We start from the raw sequence: 22,188 nt of genomic DNA, 5'->3' as shown, positions 1-22,188 counted from the left end.
GGTTTCTCTATCCTGGGTACCAGTAAGAGGATCCTGGCTTTATCTATCCTGGGTACCAGTAAGAGGATCCTGGCTTTATCTATCCTGGCTTTCTCTATCCTGGCTTTCTCTATCCTGGGTACCAGTAAGAGGATCCTGGCTTTCTCTATCCTGGGTACCAGTAAGAGGATCCTGGCTTTCTCTATCCTGGGTACCAGTAAGAGGATCCTGGCTTTCTCTATCCTGGGTTTCTCTATCCTGGGTTTCTCTATCCTGGGTACCAGTAAGAGGATCCTGGCTTTCTCTATCCTGGCTTTATCTATCCTGGGTACCAGTAAGAGGATCCTGGCTTTATCTATCCTGGGTACCAGTAAGAGGATCCTGGCTTTCTCTATCCTGGGTTTCTCTATCCTGGGTTTCTCTATCCTGGGTACCAGTAAGAGGATCCTGGCTTTATCTATCCTGGGTTTCTCTATCCTGGGTACCAGTAAGAGGATCCTGGCTTTATCTATCCTGGGTACCAGTAAGAGGATCCTGGCTTTCTCTATCCTGGCTTTCTCTACCCTGGCTTTCTCTATCCTGGGTACTAGTAAGAGGATCCTGGCTTTATCTATCCTGGGTACCAGTAAGAGAATCCTGGCTTTATCTATCCTGGCTTTCTCTACCCTGGCTTTCTCTATCCTGGGTACTAGTAAGAGGATCCTGGCTTTATCTATCCTGGCTTTCTCTACCCTGGCTTTCTCTATCCTGGGTACTAGTAAGAGGATCCTGGCTTTATCTATCCTGGGTACCAGTAAGAGGATCCTGGCTTTCTCTATCCTGGCTTTCTCTATCCTGGCTTTCTCTATCCTGGGTACCAGTAAGAGGATCCTGGCTTTCTCTATCCTGGGTTTCTCTATCCTGGGTACTAGTAAGAGGATCCTGGCTTTATCTATCCTGGGTACCAGTAAGAGGATCCTGGCTTTCTCTATCCTGGCTTTCTCTATCCTGGGTACTAGTAAGATGATCCTGGCTTTCTCTATCCTGGCTTTCTCTATCCTGGGTACTAGTAAGAGGATCCTGGCTTTCTCTATCCTGGGTACCAGTAAGAGGATCCTGGCTTTCTCTATCCTGGCTTTCTCTATCCTGGCTTTCTCTATCCTGGGTACCAGTAAGAGGATCCTGGCGTTCTCTATCCTGGCCTTCTCTATCCTGGGTTTCTCTATCCTGGGTTTCTCTATCCTGGGTACCAGTAAGAGGATCCTGGCTTTCTCTATCCTGGGTACTAGTAAGATGATCCTGGCTTTCTCTATCCTGGCTTTCTCTATCCTGGGTACTAGTAAGATGATCCTGGCTTTCTCTATCCTGGCTTTCTCTATCCTGGGTACTAGTAAGAGGATCCTGGCTTTCTCTATCCTGGGTACTAGTAAGATGATCCTGGCTTTCTCTATCCTGGGTACTAGTAAGATGATCCTGGCTTTCTCTATCCTGGCTTTCTCTATCCTGGGTACTAGTAAGAGGATCCTGGCTTTCTCTATCCTGGGTACCAGTAAGAGGATCCTGGCTTTCTCTATCCTGACTTTCTCTATCCTGGGTACTAGTAAGAGGATCCTGGCTTTCTCTATCCTGGGTACCAGTAAGAGGATCCTGGCTTTCTCTATCCTGGGTACAGTAAGAGGATCCTGTATTTCTCTATCCTGGGTACTAATAAGAGGATCCTGGCTTTCTCTATCCTGGCTTTCTCTATCCTGGGTACTAGTAAGAGGATCCTGGCTTTCTCTATCCTGACTTTCTCTATCCTGGGTACTAGTAAGAGGATCCTGGCTTTCTCTATCCTGGGTACAGTAAGAGGATCCTGTATTTCTCTATCCTGGGTACTAATAAGAGGATCCTGGTTTTCTCTATCCTGACTTTCTCTATCCTGGGTACTAGTAAGAGGATCCTGGCTTTCTCTATCCTGGGTACTAGTAAGAGGATCCTGTATTTCTCTATCCTGGGTTCTAGTAAGAGGATCCTGGCTTTCTCTATCCTGGGTACTAGTAAGAGGATCCTGTATTTCTCTATCCTGTGTACTAGTAAGAGGATCCTGGCTTTCTCTATCCTGGGTACTAGTAAGAGGATCCTGTATTTCTCTATCCTGGGTACTAGTAAGAGGATCCTGGCTTTCTCTAGTCTGGATACCAGTCTGTTTGTGCTAATATTCCACTTCATGTCATGCCAAACATAATTTTTGGCATATGACAAAGTACAAGGAGTGGAATGTCAGTACAGAACAGGTCTGGATTTCAGGCTTTTACACATGAGCTTATTTCTACTACAACCAAAATGCAGCTACTGGGGGGATTCCCTTTAGGCTATGGCCACACATTCATCTATATGGCTTGACTTGTCTTTGCCCCATTCCCTTCACTAATACTGAAAGATCTCTCTCCCAGTGCAATAAGAAACAGTGTTTGGATCAATGATGAAGGGTAACAACATGTGAGAAACCTCATCAGCATCACTCAATACAGGGCAGACGAGGTAGCCGGTTAAGTTAGACGTATAGAGAGAGAGCCTTGGGATTCCACAGTACAAGATACAATTAAAGGGACAGTAGGTCATGAAAATGAGTAGTACCATCTAGAGGGAAACTTCAGTGTGAAGAGAGGAGCAGAGGAGAGATGGAGGGGGGGTAGTGATAGGGACTATGTTCCAAAGTCCACACTTGCATACGACTTACTTAGAATGCATGTCCAACACATTGATTCTTTATAGGTGGTAGTCTAGTATGTCCAACACATTGATTCATTATAGGTGGTAGTCTAGGATGTCCAACACATTGATTCATTATAGGTGGTAGTCTAGTATGTCCAACACATTGATTCATTATAGGTGGTAGTCTAGTATGTCCAACACATTGATTCTTTATAGGTGGTAGTCTAGTATGCTGGTGTGGACATTGGAACCAAAGAGAGCAACAGGAGTCAGGTACCAGCAGAGTCGGAGGAGAGAGTGTGTTCAGCAGCCTCATCTCTAGCCCTGTAGGTAGGGGGCTCAGTGGGAGGACGTACCATCCAGACGGTTGACACCAAGGCCACTGCTGCTCCAGTCAAACTGGGACCAAGGCTGGGGGGCCCCCTGCTGCCGGAAGGAACAAACTGTAGTGAGGCTCAGCAGTGTGCCCTCTATTCAACACAGTCTCTTGAAAGCCCATACTCACAAAAGCACATCAGACAAAGGAGTGCTGATCTAGAATCAGGTCCCCCTGGTTCTTGTTATCTTATTGATTATGAGTTAAAAGACTGATCCTAGATCAGCACTCCTACTCCAAGACGCTTTGTGAATATGGCCAGGTCTTTGTGATGGATATAGGACAGCACAGAGGAATTGGGTGTTAGTTAGTCTAGGGTCAGATATTGTCATTATCCTCCTAATGCTAAGATTAGGATCTGCGGTAAGGATATCTGATCATAGGTCAGAGTTTAGGGTTAACTTCATTGTCAAGGAAGTGTAAAATATAGTGCCCAATGTTGCCCTGTTTGTGTTGGGTATACTGTGTGAGTCACAGGCTGTCTGGAAACATTACCAATGGTCACATCCTAGCCACAGGCTGTCTGGAAACATTACCAACTGTCACATCCTAGCCACAGACTGTCTGGAGACGTTACCAACTGTCACATCCTAGCCACAGACTGTCTGGAAACATTACCCACTGTTACATCCTAGCCACTGACTGTCTGGAAACGTTACCAACTGTCACATCCTACCAATTACCAATGTAAACGTTACCAACTGTCACATCCTAGTCAGACTGTCTGGAAACATTACCAACAGTCACATCCTACCAATTACCAATGTAAACGTTACCAACTGTCACATCCTAGTCAGGCTGTCTGGAAACATTACCAACTGTCACATCCTAGCCACAGACTGTCTGGAGACATTACCATCTGTCACATCCTAGCCACAGACTGTCTGGAAACATTACCAACTGTCACATCCTAGCCACAGACTGTCTGGAAACGTTACCAACTGTCACATCCTACCAATTACCAATGTAAACGTTACCAACTGTCACATCCTAGTCAGACTGTCTGGAAACATTACCAACTGTCACATCCTACCAATTACCAATGTAAACGTTACCAACTGTCACATCCTAGTCAGGCTGTCTGGAAATGTTACCAACTGTCACATCCTAGCCACAGACTGTCTGGAAACATTACCAACTGTCACATCCTAGTCAGACTGTCTGGAAACATTACCAACTGTCACATCCTAGCCACAGACTGTCTGGAGACGTTACCAACTGTCACATCCTAGCCACAGACTGTCTGGAAACATTACCAACTGTCACATCCTAGCCACAGACTGTCTGGAGACATTACCAACTGTCACATCCTAGCCACAGACTGTCTGGAAACATTACCAACTGTCACATTCTAGCCACAGACTGTCTGGAAACATTACCAACTGTCACATCCTAGCCACAGACTGTCTGGAAACATTACCAACTGTCACATCCTAGCCACAGACTGTCTGGAGACATTACCAACTGTCACATCCTAGCCACAAACTGTCTAGAAACGTTACCAACTGTCACATCCTAGCCACAGACTGTCTGGAGACGTTACCAACTGTCACATCCTAGCCACAGGCTGTCTGGAAACATTACCAACTGTCACATCCTAGCCACAGGCTGTCTGGAAACATTACCAACTGTATCATCCTAGCCACAGGCTGTCTGGAATTGTTACCAACTGTCACATCCTAGTCACAGACTGTCTGGAAACATTACCAACTGTCACATCCTAGCCACAGACTGTCTGGAAACATTACCAACTGTCACATCCTAGCCACAGGCTGTCTGGAAACATTACCAACTGTCACATCCTAGCCACAGACTGTCTGGAAACGTTACCAACTGTCACATCCTAGCCACAGACTGTCTGGAAACATTACCAACTGTCACATCCTAGCCACAGGCTGTTTGGAAACGTTACCAACTGTCACATCCTAGCCACAGACTGTCTGGAAACATTACCAACTGTCACATCCTAGCCACAGGCTGTCTGGAAACGTTACCAACTGTCACATCCTTGCCTCTTCTGTCCTCAATTCAAAGAACACAACTATTCTTACCTCTCTCTCAAAGTTCATTTTGAAGAGAGTATCTAAGGTCCCTTCTCTCAAACCTCCTCCTCCGATGAGCTTTGAGAAAGGGGTGCGGGATTGAGGAAACAAAGCCGGAGGAGAGTTTAACAGCTGGTAACATGTTCACACACAGCTGTGGTGTGCCTGTTGCTCTGGAGTGAAGTTTCCCCTAGGTACAGACCTAGGATCTGCATCACCTCCCGCAATTCTAACTGTAACCATTTGGAGGGAAAATGCTAAACAGGCCACATATCAGCATCTAGCACAACTTCTCCCTACACCTGTTTCTGTACCTGTATTGACGAGGTGGTGGTGGTTTCCTGTGACCCAGGAAGTGCTTGTGCTGTGGCAGCAGTCTTCTCCGCAGTTGAAGCTGGTCTCAGTGGCTCTTTGGTGGGCTCTAACATTCCCTGAGAGAGAAAGAGGGGAGAGGGGGTGAAAGAGAGAGAGGAGAGAGGGGGGATAACGGGGGAAAGAGGGAGAGAGGAGAGAGGGGGGATAACGGGGGAAAGAGAGAGAGAGAGGAGAGAGGGGGGATAACGGGGGAAAGAGAGAGAGATGGGAGAGCGATAGGGAATAAAAGGTGAAGGGGAAAGGCAGAGAAAGAAAGAGGTCACCATGGAACACTTGGTCACATGATGAAAGGTTTGGAGAGGGAGAAAGCAATATGGCCGACTGCCAAGTCATCATCTTATTGCTTTACACCTACCCAGTAGTTTTAGATCTGTGAACATTAAGGGTCTATCAGCATACAAGTCTAAGGGAAGGTAGCCTGGTCCCAGATCTGTTTGTGCTATCATGTCAACTCCTGGTCATGTTTGGCATGACAAGGAGTGGCATAACGGAACAAACTGACTGGTACACATGCTTAGGGGGAGGATCTAGGGACAGAAATGGAACTAGGGCCACCATGGACTGTGTCCATATGGGCCCTGGTCTAAAGTAGTGCACTGTATAGGGAACAGGGTGCCATTTGGGACACAGTACAGTATCTGCATCAGTCCACTCACCAGGCTGGCTGCAAACACAGGAACTATGACAGGCTGCTTTCTCTGACCAGTGAACAACTGTGGAGGAGAGACAGAATCAGAAATCACCAAGTAACTTTACCTGTAGCAGGAATTCAAGCTGGTGAAACGGTGCTGCTTTCCCACCAATAAACAGAATATACAGACAGAATAACATTATATTATAGATGAAGAATTGACATATAATCCACATACAGTATGTACACTATTGATACAGCAACAACAGAACACTTCTACACAGTAAAGGGGATATACAGACACATTTACAGTAGATGATGTACAATATGGAATTATGGGGAGGAAGGAGGGGCTTAGACAGACAGACAGACAGACAGACACATTACTTACTACATCATTGATGTTGTTGTTGTCAAAGACAGGTGGCTTCATGTTTTATTTAGTTATGTTGCTCTAATAGAAAGTCCTTCATTGAGCACTATATATGTAGATGTTTTAAAGTCATGTGAAATGCCATCCATCCATTTTGTTACTGTTTGTTGACATCTGCTGTTATTCTGTTGGGGAGGCTGAGGCTCACTCTGCTACGCATGGAGCCATTCACATAACTACAGAGTGTGGTTTTAAACTGAAAAGAGGCCGTTACCATGTTTCTGGTGTCCATCCGCAGACAGTGGAGCAGGGCCCTGTTGCTATGGGAGCCGCCCCAATGGAACCCCAGGCCCACAGCACCGTGGAGGTCCTGAGGCTGCCGCCACGTGCCCCTAGGAACCCTGGGTAAAGCAAACAACGAGGCGGTAAGCAGTAAGCACAGTAAGCAAAAGACTAAATCAAAATTGTTTCAGGCTTTATCAGGAGTAGAGCTTGCAAATGTGTTTGTTGTGCATTGAGGCTAGATAAACCTGGGGTGTATTCATTAGTCGCAAACCGTAGCAAAAGGTATGGCTTGTTGCGTTCTGCAGCATAAACCGTTTACTCAGTAAGGGGAGGGTATGTATGACTAAACACTTCGCAAAAGGGTAGAGGACCTTCACCATCAAGGCCAGAGGCTGCATCGCAACCGTGCTTCACGGTTGGGATGGTGTTTTAGCTTGCAAGCCTCCCCCTTTTTCCTCCAAACATAACGATGGCCAAACAGTTCTATTTTTGTTTCCATCAGACCAGAGGACATTTCTCCAAAAAGTATTATCTTTGTCCCCATGTGCCGTTGCAAACCGTAGTCTGGCTTTTTTATTGCGGTTTTGGAGCAGTGCTGAGTGCTATTCAGGTTATGTCGATATAGGACTCATTTCACTGTGGATATACAGGTTTTCCTACTTACAAAGCATGTAGAGGTCTGTAACTTTATCATAGGTACACCTTAACTGTGAGAGACGGAATCTAAAACAAAAATCCAGAAAATCACATTGTATGATTTTTAAGTCATTAATTTGCATTTTATTACATGACATAAGTATTTGATACATCAGAAAAGCAGAACTTAATATTTGGTACAGAATCCTTTGCAATTGCAATTACAGAGATCATATGTTTCCTGTAGTTCTTGACCAGGTTTGCACACACTGCAGCAGGAATTTTGGCCCACTCCTCCATACAGACCTTCTCCAGATGCTTCAGGTTTCGGGGCTGTCGCTGGGCAATACGGACTTTCAGCTCCCTCCAAAGATTTTCTATTGGGTTCATGTCTGGAGACTGGCTAGGCCACTCCAGGACCTTGAGATGCTTCTTTACAAAGCCACTCCTTAGTTGTCCTGGTTGTGTGTTTCGGGTCGTTGTCATGCTGGAAGACCCAGCCACAACCCATCTTCAATGCTCTTACTGAGGGAAGGAGGTTGTTGGCCAAAATCTCGCGATACATGGCCACATCCATCGTCCCCTCAATACGGTGCAGTCGTCCTGTCCCCTTGGCAGAAAAACATTGCCAAAGAATGATGTTTCCACCTCCATGCTTCACGGTTGGGATGGTGTTCTTGGGGTTGTACTCATCCTTTTTCTTCCTCCAAACACGGCGAGTGGAGTTTAGACCAAAAGGCTCTATTTTTGTCTCAGCAGACCACATGACCTTCTCCCATTCCTCCTCTGGATCATCCAAATGGTCATTGGCAAACTTCAGACGGGCCTGGACATGTGCTGCCTTGAGCAGGGGTACCTTGCGTGCGCTGCAGGATTTTAATCCATGATGGCGTAGTGTGTTACTAATGGTTTTCTTTGAGACTGTGGTCCCAGCTCTCTTCAGGTCATTGACCAGGTCCTGCCGTGTAGTTCTGGAGGTTGGAGTCTGTTGAGTGTGTGGACAGGTGTCTTTTATACAGGTAACGAGTTCAAACAGGTCCAGTTAATACAGGTAATGAGTGGAGAACAGGAGGGATTCTTAAAGAAAAACTAACAGGTCTGTGAGAGCCGGAATTCTTACTGGTTGGTAGGTGATCAAATACTTATGTCATGCAATAAAATGCAAATTCATTACTTAAAAATCATACAATGTGATTTTCTGGATTTTTGCTTTAGATTCTGTCTCTCACAGTTGAAGTGTACCTATGATAAAAAATTACAGACCTCTACATGTCTTGTATAAGTAGGAAAACCTGCAAAATTGGCAGTGTATCAAAAACTTGTTCTCCCCACTGTAGATACTTTTGTACCTGTTTCCTCCAGCATCTTCACACTTGTCATGGCTTTAGAAGCTTCTGATAGGCTAATTGACATCATTTTCTGGAATTTTCCAAGCTGTTTAAAGGCACAGTCAACTTAGTGTATGTAAAATACTGACCCACTGGATTTGTGACACAGTGAATTATAAGTGAAATCTGTCTGTAAACAATTGTTGAAAAAAATTACTTGTCATGCACAAAGTAGAGAGAGAGAGAGAGAGAGAGACTCTTTATTTTCATGGTGATTCTGATCTAACCATAAATGCATATGTTGTGCCACTGGCCTGAGATGATTGAAGTTCAATATGTAGCCTTGATGGAGCCTAGTAGGCTCACGTTAACTAGCTAGCTAACTTAGCTGGTTCATTGTTGCCCATGCGAGGAAGTCAGGCTGGCAAGCATTCTAGCTAGGTAGCCTGTGACAACAAAAACTAAATAGCATACAGTACGACAGAGGCATAGACATATTATTGATCACATAGACATGGTTAGCAGGTGTTATTGCGAGTGTAGCGAAATGCTTATCCTTCTAGATCCGACAGTGCAGCAGTATCTAACAGGTAATATCTAACAATTCCACAACAAAACCTAATAAACACAATCTAGTAAAGGAATGGGATGAGAATACATAAGTATAAAATATATGGATGAGCAGTGACAGAGCAGCCAAGATACAATAGATAGTAAAGAATAGATAGTGAAGGATACAGTATATACATATGAGATGAGTAATGCGAGATAAGTAAACATTCTTAAAGTGGCATTATTAAAGTGACTAGTGTTCCATTTAAAACCTCTAGTGACACCCCATCCCGGGTCCGGGAGCGTAATCATCAACTGACACTAATTAGCATAACGCAACGGACATAATTATTACTAGAAAGTATTCCTATTCATGAAAATCACAAGTGAAATATATTGAGACACAGCTTAGCCTTTTGTTAATCACCCAGTCATCTCAGATTTTCAAAATATGCTTTACAGCAAAAGCAAGACAAGCATTTGTGTAAGTTTATCGATAGCCTAGCATAGCATTATGTCCAGCTAGCAGCAGGTAACTTGGCCACGAAAATCAGAAAAGCAATCAAATTAAATTGTTTACCTTTGATGAGCTTCGGATGTTTTCACTCACGAGACTCCCAGTTAGATAGCCAATGTTCCTTTTTTCCCAAAATTTTTTTTTTGTAGGTGAAATAGCTTCGTTTGTTCTTCACGTTTGGCTGAGAAATCGACCGGAAATTGCGATCACGAAAACGCCAAAAAATATTCCAAATTAGCTCCATAATATCGACAGAAACATGACAAACGTTGTTTATAATCAATCCTCAAGGTGTTTTTCAAATATCTATTCGATAATATATCCACCGGGAAAATTGGTTTTTCAGTAGGACCGATTGGAAAAATGACTACCTCTGTATTTTACGCGAGAATCACTCTGAGAGCAATCAGGTGACCACTTACACAATGGAGCCGCTTACGGGTATTCTTCAACATAAATGCGTAAAACTACATCACAATGCTGTAGACACCTTGGGGAATACGTAGAAAAAGTAATCTGGTTGATAGCCCATTCACTGCTCAATAGGGAAGCATTGGAACGCAGAGCTTTCAAAACATGAGGCACTTCCGGATTGGATTTTTCTCAGGCTTTCGCCTGCAAAATCAGTTCTGTTATACTCACAGACAATATTTTTACAGTTTTGGAAACTTTAGAGTGTCTTCTATCCTAAGCTGTCAATTATATGCATATTCTAGCAATTTGTCCTGACAAAATATCCTGTTTACTTTGGGTACGTTATTTTTCCAAAAATGAAAATACTGCCCCTAGTCACAACAGGTTTTAATGTGGCCAATGATATCATGTCTGTAGGTAGGCAGCCGCCTCTCTGTGCTAGTGGTGGCTGTTTAACAATCTGAAAGCCTTGAGATTGAAAAATAGCTTCTATCTCTCTCCCAGGTGTGATGCACCTATACTGACCTCACCTTCTGAATGGAATGGGATAGTGGCTCTGATGGAACAGGTTGTGGCTCGGGTGGTTATTGTCCTTGCTTTCCTGTGACATTAGGTGTTGTAGGTGTTCTGGGAGGCAGGTAGTTTGCCCCTGGTGATGTTTTGTGCAAACCGCACCAACATCTGAAGAGCCCTGTGGTTGTGGGCGGTGCAGTTGCCGTACCAGGCAGCGATACAGCCCGATAGGATGCTCTAAATTGTGCACCTGTACAATTTGTTCCGCCTTCTTCACCACACTGTCTGTGTGCGTGGACCATTTCAGTTTGTCGGTGATATGTACACGAGGAACTTAAAACTTTACACCTTCTCCACTGCTGTCTCGTTGATGTGGATAGGGGGGTGCTCCCTCTGCTGTTTCCTGAAGTTCACGATCATCTCTTTTGTTTTGCTGACAAAAATAAGTTATTCTCCTGAAACCACACTCAAAGGGCCCTTACCTCCTCCCTGTAGTCTGTCTCGTCATTGTTGGTAATCAAGCCTATCACTGTATTGTCGTCTGCAAACTTCATGATTGAGTTGGAGGCGTGCGTGTGTAACGGATGTGAAACGGCTAGCTTAGTTAGCGTGGGCGCTAAATAGCGTTTCAATCAGTGACGTCACTTGCTTTGAGACCTTGAAGTAGTAGTTCCCCTTGCTCTGCAAGGGCCGTGGCTTTTGTGGCGCGATGGGTAACGATGCTTCGAGGGTGACTGTTGATGTGTGCAGAAGGTCCCTGGTTCGCGCCCGGGTATGGGCGAGGGGACGGTCTAAACTTGTACTGTTACACGTGGCCACGCAGTCGTGGGTGAACAGGGAGTACAGGAGAGGGCTGAGAACGCACTCTTGTGGGGTCCCAGTGTTGAGGATCAGTGGGGTGGAGATGTTGTTTCCTACCTTCACCACCTGGGGGCGGCCAGGCAGGAAGTCCAGGACCCAGTTGCACAGGGCGGCGTTGAGACCCGGGGTCTCAAGCTTCATGATGAGTTTGGAGGGTACTGTGTTGTTGAATGCTGAGCTGTAGTCAATGAACAGCATTCTTACATAGGTATTCCTCTTGTCCAGATGGGATAGGGCAGTGTGCAGTGTGATGGTGATTGCACCGTCTGTGGACCTATTGGGGCGATAAGCAAATTGGAGTGGTTCTAGGGTGTCAGGTAGGGTGGAGGTGATATGGTCCTTGACTAGTCTCTCAAAGCACTTCATGATGACAGAAGTGAGGGCTACTGGGTGATAGTCATTTATTTCAGTTACCTTAGCTGTCTTGGGAACAGGAACAATGTTGGCCGTCTTGAAGCATGTGGGAAGAGCAGACTGGGACAGGGATTGATTGAATATGTCTGTAAACACACCAGCCAGCTGGTCTGCGCATGCTCTGAGGACACGGCTAGGGTTGCCGCCTGGGCCGGCAGCCTTGCAAGGGTTAACATGTTTAAATGTTTTACTCACGGTGGCCATGGAGAAGGAGAGTCCGTAGTCTATGGTAGCAGTCTAGGATAGTAGGGTTAGTCAAAAAACTATGTTTTACAAACACACAAACACATACACACAAAAATCAGTTCCATGGACAGCAACATGATATTTAGCAACATTGACTGGACTAAATTGTTTTTGGTATCTTTAAGTTTGTTTTCAGTGTATTAAACTAAGCATACATAGCCTTCTAGATTTGAGTGTTTACATTTTTAAGTGTAAATGGTGCTGGACTAGCGGAGGCAGTGCTCGTGTTGTCTTTTGTTGATTTGAGGTAAGTCTGTGTTTCTAAATCGGTGGTTGTTAGTAAACTGTCAAACATTAACTGGCTTGACCTTGCTGCAGACTTCTGTGACTGTTGTCTTTTTATTGTCACGGCCTTATTGTATATCATGGTGGTGTATGAACGAATGGGTTATAGAGCAAACAACGCAATTATCACAACATAGGTTGTAATATGGCTTTAATTACTGGCTTGACTTCCTCAGTGATTTTACCCACACACCTCTACTGGTCATAACTAGCTAACTGATGTATAATGTTGCTTGTCCTTGTGTTAGAGTTCTGATGTCTATGGTATGAAACCATGCTGATATTGGCTAGCTAGCTACTTGCACCAAGATGGCTGCTGTAGCATGGATCTGACATAAAACAAGATGTCTGCTGTAGCATGGATCTGACATGCAACAAGATGGCTGCTGTAGCATGGATCTGACATGCACCAAGATGTCTGCTGTAGCATGGATCTGACATGCAACAAGATGTCTGCTGTAGCATGGATCTGACATGCAACAAGATGGCTGCTGTAGCATGGATCTGACATGCACCAAGATGTCTGCTGTAGCATGGATCTGACATGCACCAAGATGGCTGCTGTAGCATGGATCTGACATGCACCAAGATGTCTGCTGTAGCATGGATCTGACATGCACCAAGATGGCTGCTGTAGCATGGATCTGACATGCACCAAGATGGCTGCTGTAGCATGAATCTGACATGCACCAAGATGGCTGCTGTAGCATGGATCTGACATGCACCAAGATGACTGCTGTAGCATGGATCTGCAGCAAGGAGAAACAGCCATGTATGAGTCACATGCTAAATGCCACCACCATCACTTCAATAGAGCATGCTAGCTAGTTGTTCACACAGCAATAATATCAAAATGCATGGCTAGAATTACATCAAACTCTAACAGGATACTGTAAATATAGCTAATATACATGGTGAACTCATACACATCGTAAATATTAAAATAGAACACAGCACTTCAGAACATGACCTACCGCTTGCATGTCAATATCAGACTGGGAAAAATATATGTTTGCGATCTCATCCTATCTGCAACCATAGCCAATGACATTATCCCTTATTGATATCTGACGTAAACCAACCAATTAGAATAAATAAACATTAAATACACATGTCTGCTTTGGCATGGGGAACATAACTAACCACGTTACACAAGCATGATACATTTATGGATTTTTTAAAAGTTTCTTCGTACCTCTTGACTAGGTCTCTCATTGTTGGGTCCATGCTTCCTTTAACCTGTTAGTTACTACAATATTAATTACTCTTTTCTGTAAGCCTAAAATTCATAAATGGCAGTGGAAATGCACAAGCTTGAATTAACATAACCAGAGACAACTTAAACTGGTACAAGCCTTCCACTCACAGGTTGACAAAAAGTACTGATGCCACGGCCCAACTAAGCCACGTCTCCAATGATTGTACCTTTATATTCAAAACAATTTATCATTTGGTATTCTTTATTAGGATCCCCATTAGCTGTTGTGAAAGCAACAGCAACTCTTCCTGGAGGTACACACAAAACATGGTATAATATTGAACATTAATAGACAAGAACAGTTCAAGGACAGAACTCATTTAAAAAAGGCACACGTAGCCTACATCTCAATACATACACACAAACTATCTAGGTCAAATAGGGGAGAGGCGTTGTGCCTTGAGGTGCTGCTTTATCTGTTTTTTAAACCATTATAATACATTATCCACACATGTACTCATTATCCACATATGTACTCATTATCCACACATGTACTCATTATCCACACATGTACTCATTATCCACACATGTACTCATTATCCACACATGTACTCATTATCCACACATGTACTCATTATCCACACATGTACTCATTATCCACACATTTACTCATTATCCACACATGTACTCATTATCCACACATGTACTCATTATCCACACATGTACTCATTGTCCACACATGTACTCATTATCCACACATGTACTCATTGTCCACACATGTACTCATTATCCACACATGTACCCTTAAAGGTACCAAACAGTACCATGTTAGATCATGTGTACATCTGAAGGTACATGATGTGTATTTTGATCTTTTTGCACCCCAGGGAACAATACTGTAACTTAACCAGGGGCGGACTTAGTGATTTGGAGGCCCCAGGCAGAGTCCAGTCTGAGGCCTTCACCGGACAAAGCATCTGAGTGAGCGAAACAGCGCCACTCTTTACTAAAGAAATGCATTATCTATTAACTGAGTAAATTCCTGTAATGTATATTGTATTATTCTTGTTAAACTGTTTAGGTTTGTATTGTTTTTCTGGACATTTTAATTATATTCAGTACCAGTCAAAAGTTTGGACACATCTACTCATTCATGGGTTTATCTTTATTTCTACTATTTTCAACATTTTAGACTCATAGTAAAAATAGTACAAATAAAGAAAAACCTTTGAATGAGAAGGTGTGTCCAAACTTTTGACTGGTACTGTATATTTACACTGGCAGAATACAAGCATTTCACAAATACCAAATGCATGTGTTTGATTTAAAACAGTCAGTTGGTGACATCTACAGGACAGTTGAGCAGTGAGACTCTATCTGAACCACCAGGGTTGAAGAATGGATAGAGTTTCTTAGTGAAGGTGCAGCCAGTGAAAGAGTAGATATGACACCTGTCCTCCACATTGTAGAAGGAGACCTGACACTTCTCATAATCCACAAACACCCCCACCTTCTGGGGCTTCTCTCTCAGGGAGAGGGTGACATGGGCGGGTAGTAGAATCCCTGTACTCTCCATCCCACAGTCATACAGTCTAGTATCCATCATCAGGACTCAGTGTAATCTTCCCTGTACTCTCCATCCCACAGCCATACAGTCTAGTATCCATCATCAGGACTCAGTGGAATCATCCCTGTACTCTCCATCCCACAGTCATACAGTCTAGTATCCATCATCAGGACTCAGTGTAATCCTCCCTGTACTCTCCATCCCACAGTCATACAGTCTAGTATCCATCATCAGGACTCAGTGTAATCCTCCCTGTACTCTCCATCCCACAGTCATACAGTCTAGTATCCATCATCAGGACTCAGTGTAATCCTCCCTGTACTCTCCATCCCACAGTCATACAGTCTAGTATCCATCATCAGGACTCAGTGGAATCATCCCTGTACTCTCCATCCCACAGTCATACAGTCTAGTATCCATCATCAGGACTCAGTGTAATCCTCCCTGTACTCTCCATCCCACAGTCATACAGTCTAGTATCCATCATCAGGACTCAGTGTAATCCTCCCTGTACTCTCCATCCCACAGTCATACAGTCTAGTATCCATCATCAGGACTCAGTGTAATCCTCCCTGTACTCTCCATCCCACAGTCATACAGTCTAGTATCCATCATCAGGACTCAGTGTAATCCTCCCTGTACTCTCCATCCCACAGTCATACAGTCTAGTATCCATCATCAGGACTCAGTGTAGGAACACTGTAATGTGAGATGTAATCTACACCTTCATTAGGAACACTGTAATGTGAGATGTAATCTACACCTCCATTAGGAACACTGGAATGTGAGATGTAATCTACACCTTCATTAGGAACACTGTAATGTGAGATGTAATCTACACCTTCATTAGGAACACTGTAATGTGAGATGTAATCTACACCTCCATTAGGATGATAAAAATCCTGATTCTTTTCTTGAATTTGAGAGCAATTTTGTCTGTATAGCCTTCACTCTCTCTTTCTGACTTCTGAAGCCAGTGGGGTGGGTGGGGCTTCGTGACAATGATCAACAGCAGCTGCTCACCGATTGACTCCTCCAACGCAGTTCCACCTCGATCACTGCCAAAATATCCCCTATGTGGGCGTCTTCTATCTCTGGTTAATGCTTGATCTGATTGACTCTTGGCCTCAGCCTTACTTACCCATAATTACAGCTGTCAAAGACACATGGCTGGTGATCAAAGTACATACATGATAGTTATGTCAGGATAATACTCTGGGTTGTAGAGTATTGATGAGTTTGGACCAGATCAACAGGACAGTGAGGACACTATTCCAGTTGTGGAAAAAGTACCCAATTGTCATACTTAAGCTTTAAAAGTAAAGATACCTTAATAGAAAATGACTCAAATAAAAGTAAGTCACCCAGTAACATTCTACTTGAGAAAAGGCTCAAAGTATTTAATTTACAATGTACTTAAGTATAACAAAAGTAAACGTAATTTTTGAAATATACTTGAAATATATAAGTTAAAGTATAAATCATTTCAAATTCCGTATATTAAACAAACCGGATGGCACCATTTCTTGTTTTTTTAATTTACGGTTAAACCAGAGGCACAGTCCAACATTCAGACATCATTTACAAACAAAGCATGTGTTTAGTGAGTCCGCCAGATCAGAAGTAGTAGGGATGACCAGGGATGTTCTCTGTTTAGTGAGTCCGCCAAATCAGAAGTTGTAGGGATGACCAGGGATGTTCTGTTGATAAATGCGTGAATTGGACCATTGTCCTGTCCTGCTAATCATTCAAAATGGAACTAGTACTTTTGGGTGTCAGGGAAAATATATGGAGTAAAAAGTACATTATTTTCTTTGGGAATGTAGTGAAGTAAAAGTAAAAGTAGTCAAACATATAAATAGTAAAGTAGAGTACAGATACTACAACTAATTAATTAAGTAATACTTTAAAGTATTTTGTCTTAAGTGCTTTACAAAACTGCACTATTTCTCCCTAAATACAGCTGAAGTCACATAGTATAAAACAGACCTTCATGTCTTCTGATGGTTTCAAATTTAGTACAGTAGTCTGTCTAATTCAGGAGTCTGATACACTAGTCTGTCTGATACACTAGTCTGATACAATAGTCTGATACACTAGTCTGTCTGATACAATAGCCTGATACACTAGTCTGTCTGATACAATAGTCTGATACACTAGTCTGTCTGATACAGTAGTCTGATACACTAGTCTGTCTGATACAATAGTCTGATACACTAGTCTGTCTGATACACTAGTCTGATACAATAGTCTGATACACTAGTCTGTCTGATACAGTAGTCTGATATAGTAGTCTGAAAAAGTAGTCAGATAAAGTAGTCTGAAACAGTAGTCTGATACACTAGTGTGTCTGATACACTAGTCAGTCTGATACAGTAGTCTGATACAGTAGTCTGTCTGATACAGTAGTCTGATACAGTAGTCTGTCTGATACAGTAGTCTGTCTGATACAGTAGTCTGTCTGATACAGTAGTCTGTCTGATATAATAGTCTGTCTGATACAATCAATTAATAAATCACATTTATATATAAAGCTCTTTTTTCATCATCCGATGTCACAAAGTGAAATGCAGAAACCCAGCCTAAAACCCCAAACAGCAAGCAATACAGATGTAGATGCACAGTAGTCTGTCTGATATAGTAGTCTGTCTGATACAGTAGTCTGTCTGATACAGTAGTCTGTCTGATATAGTAGTCTGTCTGATATAGTAGTCTGATATAGTAGACTGATACAGTAGTCTGTCTGATACAATAGTCTGTCTGATATAATAGTCTGTCTGATACACTAGTCAGTCTGATACAGTCGTCTGTCTGATATAGTAGTCTGATACAGTAGTCTGATACAGTAGTCTGTCTGATACAGTAGTCTGATACAGTAGTCTGATACAGTAGTCTGATACAATAGTCAGTCTGATACAGTAGTCTGATACAGTAGTCTGATACAGTAGTCTGATACAATAGTCTGTCTGATATAATAGTCTGTCTGATACACTAGTCAGTCTGATACAATAGTCAGTCTGATACAGTAGTCTGATACAATAGTCAGTCTGATACAGTAGTCTGTCTGAAACTGTAGTCTGTCTGATACACTAGTCAGTCTGATACAATAGTCAGTCTGATACAGTAGTCTGAAACAATAGTCAGTCTGATACAGTAGTCTGATACAGTAGTATGATACAATAGTCAGTCTGATATAGTAGTCTGTCTGAAACTGTAGTCTGTCTGATACAGTAGTCTGTCTGATATAATAGTCTGTCTGATACAATCAATTAATAAATCACATTTATATATAAAGCTCTTTTTTCATCATCCGATGTCACAAAGTGAAATACAGAAACCCAGCCTAAAACCCCAAACAGCAAGCAATACAGATGTAGATGCACAGTAGTCTGTCTGATATAATAGTCTGTCTGATACAGTAGTCTGTCTGATATAGTAGTCTGTCTGATACAGTAGTCTGTCTGATACAGTAGTCTGTCTGATATAGTAGTCTGTCTGATATAGTAGTCTGTCTGATACAGTAGTCTGTCTGATACAGTAGTCTGTCTGATACAGTAGTCTGTCTGATATAGTAGTCTGTCTGATACAGTAGTCTGTCTGATACAGTAGTCTGATACAGTAGTCTGTCTGATACAGTAGTCTGTCTGATATAGTAGTCTGTCTGATACAGTAGTCTGATACAGTAGTCTGTCTGATACAGTAGTCTGTCTGATATAGTAGTCTGTCTGATACTGTAGTCTGTCTGATACAGTAGTCTGTCTGATACAGTAGTCTGTCTGATATAGTAGTCTGTCTGATATAATAGTCTGTCTGATACAGTAGTCTGTCTGATAAAGTAGTGTGATACAATAGTCTGTCTGATACAGTAGTCTGATACAATAGTCTGTCTGATACAGTAGTCTGTCTGATACAGTAGTCTGTCTGATATAATAGTCAGTCTGATACAGTAGTCTGATACAGTAGTCTGATACAGTAGTCTGTCTGATACAATCAATTAATAAATCACATTTATATATAAAGCTCTTTTTTCATCATCCGATGTCACAAAGTGAAATACAGAAACCCAGCCTAAAACCCCAAACAGCAAGCAATACAGATGTAGATGCACAGTAGTCTGTCTGATATAGTAGTCTGTCTGATACAGTAGTCTGTCTGATATAGTAGTCTGTCTGAAACTGTAGTCTGTCTGATACAGTAGTCTGTCTGATATAGTAGTCTGTCTGAAACTGTAGTCTGATATAGTAGTCAGTCTGATACAGTAGTCTGTCTGAAACTGTAGTCTGTCTGATATAGTAGTCTGTCTGATACAGTAGTCTGTCTGAAACTGTAGTCTGTCTGATATAGTAGTCTGTCTGATATAGTAGTCTGTCTGAAACTGTAGTCTGTCTGATACAGTAGTCTGTCTGATATAATAGTCTGTCTGATATAGTAGTCTGTCTGAAACTGTAGTCTGTCTGATATAGTAGTCTGTCTGATATAGTAGTCTGTCTGAAACTGTAGTCTGTATGATGACAATGATGGAGAGGAAACTATTTTTAAACACACTTTCAGAACATTTTGTTATCAAATGATCAATATATAAAACACATGCATTTTGTGCTGCTGCTATATTGTTACCTGAATGTAGGAGAACACAGCAGAAAGGTTACACAACCAGTTGCAATTTTAGCATGTAAATCTTGTGCATTCCAGCAACGCCACTACACAACACAACACTAAACAATACATTAATTGCAAGATAACGGTTACAAATGGTGCCCACAAACTTTCAGGACCTACTTAAAGCTGTCCCAAAAGCAGAGTCCACACAGCAGAGTCCCAACAGCAGAGTCCCAACACCTTACCACTGCTACACCTGGCTATCAGCGGAGCCTTGTCTGGCAGCGAAACGGTTCATTCAGCCTCATTTACTGATTTAAAAAAAAACATAGCTGATATGGCTGACTTGTTTAAACAAATGTGGTTTCTACTGACAATTGAGATGTACAAACTATGGCATAAGGGAACGAGGAGCGGATAAGAGGCAATCCGTAATTTCGATTAAGACATTAATGAGCGAGCTAGGACGGATGTTGTCAATATAACTACTTGTTCAGCACTTTTGAAATTTACAAAAAAGGGAAAAGGGACCAGATGATTAGCGTGAGGAACATGGACTACTAACAGCTTACTACACAACATACACTTAGTATTACTTTCTCACCTACAGTCTATATGTCTCACTGGCATATTACATCATTTATGCAGCAGCATACAACACATTTTTGGGCTCACCTTGTTGTGCTGTGAGCACTTCCTTCCAAACCACTCATTGTTGAATTTCTAACTTGTTGTGTAATGTTTATGTCCAATGGCCGATAAGCACCGACATGTTTTATCTATAATTTCACTCCATTATTTATCTTCATATGACAAGGATTAAAAATGATTTGCCAGTAGATTGTCGACTTGATTCATGATATTGACTGCCAGCTAAGATTTTGAAAGAATGATGTTGACATGATCTGTCCAATCAAAGCTGCTGTACATGTAACATGATTTGACGTCATTTTATCAATGACCTTGAGCCTTCTTGGATGGGCACTTCTATTGTAACTCTATGGCAGCACCCAAAGGGCTAGAATTTTGGAAGTCTACCCATCGACTTCGAGGTGACGTAGTGTCCCCATGAGAGACAGAATACTGAGCCAATCACGGCACAACGCTCAGTATTTGTTGCTGGCTTGCCCCACCACCACAGAAAGCACTATACTTTTAGAAAACACAGAGAATAAAAATATATATAGCACACTCTCATGAAGACAGAACACTCCAAGGGATTTGTGAAAGAAACGTCAAAGATTAGTCAAACATGAACAAGAAATCAGTGGTCTGGGATGGTCCAGTACCAGAATGGGTTCAAATCCAACCCATTGCTCTTTCAACATTCCTACCTTTACCTCTCTGTCTTATCCAATAAACAATCAACTGGCCCACTCTACAACAACAACAAAGATTGACAGGAAATCTATAACTAAGATCTCATGTACATTAAGTCTCTCAATAGGAGTTACTGCTGTTTATGCTGTATCTGCCCTGTTTGATTTAAAACAGTCAGTCAGTGACATCTACAGGACAGATGACCAGTGAAATACTATCTGAATCACCAGGGTTGAAGAATGGATAGAGTTTCTCAGTGAAGGAGCAGCCAGTGAAAGAGTAGATATGACACCTTGCCTCCACATTGTAGAAGGAGACCTGACACTTCTCATAATCCACAAACACCCCCACCTTCTGGGGCCCCTCTCTCGGGGTGAAGGTGACAGGGGAATCAGCATGAGCTGTGTACTCTCCATCCTTCAGCTCCACAGTCCAGTATCCATTATTAGGGATTGGTATAAAACTCATATTCCTATTGATGGACTGTATGACCACCCCCAAAGTCCACTCAGTCTTCCCCTCCACCTTCACCTCATAGTAGAACTTCCCTGAGAAGCCCACATTTCCGAGGACAGAGGACCAATTTGAAAACCTATTTCCGTTGTCAGAGAGAACCTGATCTAGTTCTCCATGTCTCACTTGTTTCCCGTCATCAGACAGGATGAGGTTATTATGTGCAGAATCAGGGTCTAGAGTCACATTCACTGTGGAGAGAAACATACACTACGGTAAACACAATGACATCATTACATCATCATCAGTGGTATAATACACCATGGTAAACACAATGACATCATGATCAGTGGTATAATACACTATGGTAAATACAATGACACCAACATCAGTGGTATAATACGCTATGGTAAACACAATGACATCAACATCAGTCGTATAATAGACTATGGTAAACACAATGACACCAACATCAGTGGTATAATACACTACGGTAAACACAATGACATTATCATCAGTGGTATAATACACTATGGTAAACACAATGA

The 22,188-nt window shown here is 42.5% G+C and overlaps 1 protein-coding gene and 1 long non-coding RNA gene across 2 annotated transcripts in view; both read right to left on the bottom strand.

Annotated features, from left to right (window-relative positions):
* Positions 1 to 2,107: 2,107 nt before the first annotated feature.
* LOC139418178 (uncharacterized) lies at positions 2,108 to 6,231 on the bottom strand. Its single transcript, XR_011635282.1, has 3 exons — positions 6,105 to 6,231; positions 5,388 to 5,504; positions 2,108 to 3,081 (listed from the first exon to the last, which is right to left on the bottom strand). It is a non-coding gene; the product is annotated as an uncharacterized lncRNA (long non-coding RNA).
* Positions 6,232 to 19,704: 13,473 nt separating this feature from the next.
* The window catches only part of LOC139413670 (butyrophilin subfamily 1 member A1-like), a 32,173-nt gene continuing 29,689 nt past the window's right edge, over positions 19,705 to 22,188 (bottom strand). The window contains exon 8 of the mRNA XM_071161313.1: positions 19,705 to 21,891. Within this exon, the coding sequence (XP_071017414.1) occupies positions 21,362 to 21,891 (530 nt within the window). The 3' untranslated portion in view covers positions 19,705 to 21,361. The remainder of the gene's footprint in view (positions 21,892 to 22,188) is intronic.

Source organism: Oncorhynchus clarkii, chromosome 1, assembly GCF_045791955.1.
Source record: "Oncorhynchus clarkii lewisi isolate Uvic-CL-2024 chromosome 1, UVic_Ocla_1.0, whole genome shotgun sequence".
Classification (NCBI taxonomy): Eukaryota; Metazoa; Chordata; class Actinopteri; order Salmoniformes; family Salmonidae; genus Oncorhynchus; species Oncorhynchus clarkii.
This window is presented reverse-complemented; position numbering and strand designations above follow the sequence as displayed.